At 46.8% G+C, this 8,451-nt stretch overlaps 1 protein-coding gene across 1 annotated transcript; it reads right to left on the bottom strand.

The window, feature by feature from the left end:
* Positions 1-1,353: 1,353 nt before the first annotated feature.
* On the bottom strand, positions 1,354-7,779 carry LOC123085390 (SH3 domain-containing protein 2). Its single transcript, XM_044507019.1, has 10 exons — positions 7,073-7,779; positions 6,552-6,668; positions 5,304-5,373; positions 5,035-5,183; positions 4,586-4,687; positions 4,148-4,345; positions 3,304-3,366; positions 2,978-3,175; positions 2,163-2,237; positions 1,354-1,808 (listed from the first exon to the last, which is right to left on the bottom strand). Exons 1-10 carry the CDS (start codon positions 7,130-7,132, stop codon positions 1,680-1,682), a joined length of 1,161 nt encoding a protein of 386 aa, XP_044362954.1. The 5' UTR covers positions 7,133-7,779; the 3' UTR covers positions 1,354-1,679.
* Between the last annotated feature and the right edge of the window lie 672 nt (positions 7,780-8,451).

Below are 8,451 nucleotides of genomic sequence, written 5' to 3'. Positions count from 1 at the left end.
TAAGCTGGGAGGAGGTCCGTTGGTGGGTCCGGCGCTCCGGCCGACGAGGCGCCAGAGGTTGCTGAGCTGTGGTGTCTGCGTGTCTCATAGCCGGTGTCCTCTCCTGTGATCCGGTGTGACCCTTTCACCCTCGCCGTCCGCCTGCCAAAGCCAGCCGCCATTTTTCACCCCGCCTCATCCGTCCATTCTAGTAAAAACACGTCTCAACAAAGGGCAATGCCTGCTGGCACTGGACTCTCTCACTTGTGATCTTGTGCCAAAGTACCGGCGGCTCGTAAATGCGCGGGCCCATGGAGTACTTCCACCCAAAATAAACGTTTTGTACCAGAGTACTTGTCGCCAAGAAAACCGAGCACAAAAGGCCGAGGCCTGGCTAGCTAGATTCCTGTAACCCGACGTCCCTTTCCCGCGCCAGTGAACACCAACTGCGCTCTGCTAGCGTTCGGCAGATGGCTAGCGAGAAGCGATTCCCCTAGAGCCACCCACCCATGACTTTTATGCGCGGCTGGATCGGAAATGGAAACGGCAGCGACGGACGAGGAGAGGCGAGCAGGAGCACGCCGTCATAATAACTGCCGGAGGCCCCAGCGGCGGCCTCGACCTGGGAAGATCGGTGACGAGCCAATCAATCCGTGGACGCCACAAATGGCCACTTGCGCATTCAACCATGTCGCCAAGCACCGTCGGTCTCTCTCTTCCTTGCTGAGTTTAGATTTTTTTTTTAAACCCGATAATCACCATATGTTTGGAATTGACAAGCTTACCAACTAAACTTGTCATCCTCGCGTCAACCAAAGTTGTCATAGAAAACGTTCGATTTGCCATGGGCAAAATCCAAACGTTCGGATTTATTATTTCCGTCTTTTTTTTCCACTCGTCATAAGGGGTGGATGAGGCTGCGAGCTTTCCGAGCTCCATGTGCGTGCAGGCGCAAGAAATAGCTATGCGATGGTGGCCTAGAGTAGAGCTACGCACTGGCCGGACCAGCAGCAAAAGAGATACGTACTAGATAAAAAGCATGAGAGGGAGGGCCAATAAATTCAGAGCCCAAGGAAACTGTCTCTGTTGCAGCCGGTGAGTCAGTGAGGGAAAAGAAAGCAAGTGCTCCTGTTGCAGTTAAGAAACATCAGACTTGAAAGGAAAATTGATCGAAGAAGGATCCAACCAACGCCCAACCCTCTTTTGCCCAATCGGATACACCGGATGGCTCCAGTCGCGTCGGTTTCCTTTACTCTTTCGGTTTTGACAAGAATAGCAACAAGGAATCTCGATCCAGCAGAGAAATAAACAAGCCTTCATCAGAAAAAAAAAAGTGCTATAGAGAAAAACAAGAGTGGTGACAATATCTATCACTGTTCTGAAACCGATAAACATGAATTCGGCAGGAACGCTTTCCACATAGCAGGGGGAAGAATACAGCATCCCATGGCCAAATAAATAGCTCTTCTATACATTCGTGTCGAATCGAATAAAAGAAGAAGAGAAACAGAAGAGAGATCCTAACAGGCAAAATGCTACTACTATGTCTTTTACATAAGCACAAGAATCTGCACAGAAAGGTAAGTATAAAAAAGTTCTACAAAATGCTGAGCAGTCCTGAACAAGTACCTCATATCATGTACAGGGGAGAAAGCAGGACGATGGACAGCAGCCATTTAGTACAAGAGAAGAAAGAGGGATCACGCAGTCAGACGTCCAGGCTCTATCACCTTGCTTGCCGGGGCCTTGTCCCTCTCCTCTACGTACGCAGATGGGAACCAGCCTGCCTTTCCTTTGCACTCCCCTTCCGACCACCCGTTTGGAGACACCTGTCGAGACAGACACACAAAGATTGCTTGCTTAGCACTGCCGGCCCCATGTGTTCTCCTCTTATAAATGGACAGTTATGCGTTGCCCTGCATCTCATCATGTTCATGCAGCAGCAGTTACCCAACTTACTGCCGGTATGAATTAAGGTGTGATTATTACTCCCTCTGTTCGGAATTACTTGTCTCGGATATGAATGTATCTAGAACTAAAATACGTCTAGATACATTCATTTCTACGACAAGTAATTCCGAACGGAGGGAGTACTTCAGAAGCTTGGCCATGAGGTGTCACACGAATGGATGGATGAAATCTATTAACAGTGAGTGAATTGCTCATGTGCAAACCGCGTGTACCTGGCGGACCACAACGAAATCGCCCACGGAGATACTGAGCTCACCATCAGCCTGACCATCAAACGGATGGATTACCTGCAGGTCATCAAGTGTTCAGCTTGTGGAGTGATGAAATGCTATGTTCAGTACAGCAATTGTGCTGCAGTTGCTAAAATTACTCAACAACTAATCTTGCCAAATACTCCTTGCCATCCTTTTATTGCATATATTTGTTGTTTGTGTGTGGATTAACCCACATGGAATTTCCACTCCAGCATTTTTATGTGGTATTACTATATTTAGCAGGTGTAAAAAAAGAATAACATGAAATGCAAGGTAGACGAGGAGCTTTGTTGAAAGAATGGCAGCACGGGATATCCATCGATCATATTAAGCACTGTCTAAGGTGCAGTTTTGATTCAACAAAATGGAGACTCACATGATTTTGGATAATCTACTGACAGCATATTTTATGGCTTTCTTATGCTACCAAACAATTTAGTTTCTCGATTTCTTTGATTGCTGGAGAATCAGATGAACATTCTTTTTATGAATCAATCAAATGAACTTGACAAGTTGACATCATAAAAATCATCCATGAGAAAGCACATGTTTATAATCTACTTATAAATAAATATATGGAGCAGTTCCAGAGATAGCTTTCTGGGGCTTCCAAAAAACCTACCATCAGTCTGTCTAAAATAGCTCATGCCAGTACGGAACTAAGGTCTAACATGATAGAGAGTACACAGCAACAATATAATAGAGTGAAGAGCAGTATAGATGACACACTACAAACTGATCTGCCAAATACGTGGTGCAAAAGGCGTACGTACCTCCCCAACATAATGCACTTCCTGACCATTCCTTGTAGGTTCGCTAGTTTCAGTTAATGCTGGATCTTCTGATATGCTATTTGAGTGCACATGTGTGGGTGATACTTTAGGTGATGATACTTTAGGCTCCGATGATGGATCTGATGATGGCACATCATCGTTGTTGTCTGACTCTTCATGGGGTCTTGCATTGAGCATCTGTGCAAATCAGCAGAAAAATGGCAATAACCTTCAGCAGAAAATACTCACATCTGTTTTCAACGTTTAGGGCATGTAAAATGCACAATACAGGTCAAATAATCCATTATTTAGAAATAGCTATGCACCTCATCATGAAGTTTGTTCAGAATATCAGCAACGTTCTGATGGTAAGTTCTCTCGGCATCAACCTGCAAGTGGGGCACAGCATAAGATAACGCTCATTAATGTTTAATGCTCAATTCTGTTCAATCAATGTTATCGAATTTCACATACGGTACGTGAGGCGTATGCATATTTGGTTGGAGCTCATGAGTGTCAAATCCAGGAGTGGGAAACTTGAAGTAGGAAAATTAACAGAAAAAGCTACCTGACTTTTTTTAGGGCCAAGTGAAAAAAAACCATGTTCAACATCTAAATCACACATATCACCAATCACATCAAACGGACAGAAAATCCAAACTATGTTTTAAAAAGACACCTGGTAATTAGAAGACATATTTAATTTCCAGGATACTTTCAAGGAGATTGGGCCAAACTATAAGAATTGTTTATATGCCAAAACTTACATGACACTGTGTTTTACTTCTGATCAGTAAGTACAGTTTTGGTAAAAAATATACTCCCTCTGTATCAAAATATAAGACGTTATTTGCTCTAGATTTAGACGAAAAAACGTCTTATATTTTGATACGGAGGGAGTAGATCAGTAACTAGGCACCCGCACATCGGGGTTGAGAACAAAAGCAATGTACCCATATGACCACACGCGCACATGCACACAGGCAGAACAGAATAACTAGATAAGTCATTGAAATGAAGTTCTATCCTAGAAATGAAGTTTCTAATCAACAAAACCAAAAGGCAATTTATGACCTTTCTGTTTATAGCATAAGTGGCCATACCATACCACAGGAATCTCAACCGTCAACAAAAGTACATATTCTGAAATAACAGTGAGGCGCACCATACCATTGCAAGAAGACGATCGAAGGTAATCTGTTGCTGCTGAGCCTCTACAGCCTCCATAGCTGCCGTTGCTTCCTTTCCTAATGCTGCCAGCGTAGTTCGGAGCTCTGATAATTTTGACTCTGCATGTTGCAGTTTCACCGAATCTGTATTACCACTACTCTCCTTGGACTTCAGTTGCCTTCTAACCACATCAGCTATCTAATAAGAGAAACATTGTCTTTTTAGTATCAGGCAGGGATCTCTGAAGTAGTTACAGTGCTAGGCGAGTAGCTCTGTGATCAGCTGACCACACAGGTTTTTCCAAATGCCACTTTGTTTTGCTATAATTTCTAATTTTATGTATTAGTCCATGGAAGCTAAAGGAGTGAAATCACAGGTACTAACTCCTGGCATAACCACTGCTCTGGAGAAGATAATTTTTCATCTGCTATTCATTACCTGAGACTCCATATCTTGTCTGATCCGTTGATAGCGGTAAGTTAACAAGCGAGCATCTTCAAGAGGAGCACTCATTATCATTTCTCGAAGAGGCTCAAAAACCTGTGGGTAGGAAAAACCAAATGGTTAAACAGCAGCAATACAGCTGAATCAGAAAATGTGATGTCATTACTTAGATGTAATCATAAAGAAGTTATATGTGCATTTTAGAATGCACAAATCATCATATCACATTTGGCATTCACTACTTGCTTTGATACTATTTTGTACTGTAAATTTCAACAGAATAAACCACATCTAGCTTCGGATGACATTCCGCTCAAGGGTAAAAAGGAAAATATATCACAACCTAGATGTTTCGGACTAATAAACATAACGCCATGAAGGCAACATTTGTGATGCTGAGAAACTTATGAAATAGTGAAACTGAGGATGGGAATAGCCATCACCTGCTCTCCAAGAACTCTAAGAAGTTTCTCCCGCTCTATCTCCATTTGGTTGTGGGATTTACCAAACTCAACCGAAGCCTTTCCAAGAACAAAACCAACATTTTGATTGTTGTTTCCATATTTGCAACAATCCTCAGCTAGCTTTTTCACTACAGGAAGAAACATTATAGCTTGACAACATCTCAAAATAGAAGCATATGCACATACAACAACAACAGCAACAACAACAACAGCAACAACAACAATAACAAAAAACAATGTGAAGTTACCTATCTCCATCTGTTTGGTGCTAACAGCAACAAAACCCTCCAGTCCTCGTACAATGGTTCGTTGGAAATGCTACAAAATGAGACACAACCAATTCACTTTACAACAATCGGCTAGACTAGTTATCTTTGAGTCCTTTTACAGTACATTAAATTATTCTATGCCGTTTATTTTTATGATGCAGCGGTTAAGATATAATAACAGTACTACACTTGAATTCTTGTAGTATATTCAGGCATGGAGGGCACTTCGGGCAGTCCAGCATCCAGCTTCTGCTGGTAATCCACGAGCTGGGTGACGGCTGGAGGGATGCCGCCAGAGCTGCTGTTCATGCTGTTGGTGGAGTGGTGGTGGCCCACATTGGGTTGGGGATGAATCGTAGTGGGTGCGGGGTACGCGGGTCTGGGTGCGAGAGCACGCTGCTCTCCATCGCCTGGCCACCAAGCACATCGCCATTGCCTTCCGTCAAGTTCGACGTCCACGCTTGTTTAGGCTTGGATTTGGAATTGGCGTCGAGCGAAACAGTTTTTTGTGGAACTTGGAAGTAGTAATTATATGGTTGGATCAGGACATGGATTGAATGTGTCATATGCACCGTTTCTCTCTGATGTTACAAATCAGTAGTGGAACTGATTCATTTGTGTCCCAAATTCGCTATGTAATATGTGATGTCGTTATGTTATAGCCTGTAAGATCTTTGTGGTAGCCTACATGTAACACGCATCATCCAGCTACTGCTAAGATTAATGACCAGACTAGTGCTAAAGTTTTGCATGGGCTCTTGGATTCCATGCTTCATCATTGTTGGTGTTGAAAAGGGAGACGATGAGCAGCGATTGGCGGCGTCGCCCTCCTCGTCGACCTTCCATGCAGCAGCGTCTCACTTGACAGCAGCGGCGCAAGGGAGGAGCGGGCGTACAGCTGCGCTCGTCACGTGTGGCAGCGATCGTCACATACGGCGGAACTATATTGGGATCGTTCGCAGGGAGGCGAGGTCATGTGGTTGTGATCAGTTAATTTTCCTGTTCTTTCTGGATTAATTAGAGGCATTGAATCGATCAGGCGAGAGCCGCACCCAAAGCTGAGAATATCAGCCTAGTCGGAAATTACCAAGCTATCCTCAAGCTGAGCTTTTAGGCGAACCATATCAATCGTTGGATTAACTTAATACTACACCTAAAACTCAGTAGTACAATGTACCGTAAATAATCTCTTATCTATCACAGGTAACAAACCGAAGGAAGACATACTTTAGCTGCTCTTGTGGTATTATAAAGCTTCTGGAGATTCTGGTGGCACTCAAGTTCAGCTTCATCGACAAGCGAAGTGTCTTGATTATGGCGTGCGCTGAACGTCTTGCGAACCGCCTGCAACATAAATGTAACTCTCTCAAGAATGAAACAGGCAAAGAAGCATGTCATATGATGCTGGAACCCATTCATTCATTCTATTGGACCAAGTAAAATTAGGCACAGCTTCCGAATAAGTGGGTATCCACAGTCAAACGTACAAGAAATGAGTAGGTCCAGATTAGTGTCGGAAACCTAAAGAATAGATATGCAATTCACTCCCTCCCTTCCAATGGCTGCTGTTCTGTTCTCCCAATACAGTGGTCACTACCCATAACCTCAAAATTCTCGAACAAACTCTGTGTGGAATTGACTGGGCAGAAGCAATAGCCGGGGGAAGAACCTCTACTTCCAGCGAAATTCCGGCGACCCGGTGGTCGGCGGGAGGCTGAATTTCTGGAATTTGGGAGAGGAATCCGTACCTGCTGCTGCTTGGCGACGTGCTCCCGCAGCTTGCTGGCCTGCTTCTTGAGCGCCTCCATCCGCGCCGGCCGACCGACCGACCGATAGGATCGATCAAAAGCGAAACGGCGCCTCTCCGGCGGTAGATAGGAATTGGGGAAATAATAGCGGCGCTCGCCACAAAATAGCGAACCCCGGAGGGGAAAAGCAGGGCAGCACTCTCCTGCTACACGACACGACGCGAAGCGCTAGAAGGGGAGGGCGGCGGCGGCGGCGGCGGCGGCACAGCGCTAGGAGGGAGGGAGCAGCAGTAGAGCGAGCAACCGCCCCTCGCCTCTCCGCGGTTTGTTGGGTTGCTGTGGTGGCGGTGACGATGGTGGTGGTGGTGGTGGGGTTGGTGCGGAAGCGGAAGCGGAGGGCAGTAGCTGCTGCCGTGGTCGCTCTGGCGGTAAGGTAAGTAACTGCCTGGCAACCGCAACCGAGGCGGCGGCGGCGGGCACGGAGCGCGCCGGCCGACGACGGTGACGGCTGCCGACCAAACTGTAGAGCGAACCGCTAAGCTGGACCGTAGAAATGGGGGTGTTCCGGTTTCTAGAGAAAGCGAGAACGCTGGACCTGTGACGGGATTGACCCGGAGCGTCGAGCCGAACCGCGCGTTACTCCCACGCCATTGGGGGTGCGCCGTGCCGTGCGCGTGGGAGGTGGGACTGACTGGGGGTGCGCGCGTAGAGAGCGACCCGACGCGACGGGGAGCGTAGGGGCGAGTGAACCGAAAGTGGCGGAGGAGTGGACTTCACTTGGTGCCGTACGTCCCGCCGAACAGTGCCTGCCTGCCGGTGGGAGGGACGAGCGGCCGGCGGCCATCCTCGCGGCGGCCCGCAGCTTATCTAATCTGCAACGGACAAAATCTTTGCATTTTGTTCCACTCGCCGGCCATCGTGCTCGTTGTTTGTTTAAGACGCCGGCCATTCCGCCGACGACACCACCAGGGATGAGACGATGCTGGTGGCCGGCTTTTGACTGCTGCCGGCCAGCCAAGCGCTCTTGTGCTCGGTCGCTCTCGCGTCGGCGTAGGCGCGTGGCTCCGCGAGGTCAAGCCTACCCCGTCATCTAATCTCATCTCACCAGTAAAATATTTGAGACCGTCGCGTCGTGTCATCTCAACCGAGTGCTTCCTGAGGTAAGCTCTCAGAGTCGCTTAACTCGCCACGTTGCAATCCATCCCGGTCACGACAGATTCAGCAAAGCACTGGCCAAACAGAAGAATGATAGGCTCAACTGTAAACAATGCGGCCCAGCAAAGTGTCGCCCTCAGGTGAGCTGGCCCAAATGGGCACCTGTATGTGACCTGCATCCATCATCACAGCAACCAAATGAAACTAGCATCAGAAGCACCAAC

This window comes from Triticum aestivum, chromosome 4A, assembly GCF_018294505.1.
Source record: "Triticum aestivum cultivar Chinese Spring chromosome 4A, IWGSC CS RefSeq v2.1, whole genome shotgun sequence".
Taxonomy (NCBI): domain Eukaryota; kingdom Viridiplantae; phylum Streptophyta; class Magnoliopsida; order Poales; family Poaceae; genus Triticum; species Triticum aestivum.
Note: the sequence above shows the minus strand (reverse complement) of the source record. Positions and strands in the feature narration are given on the sequence as shown.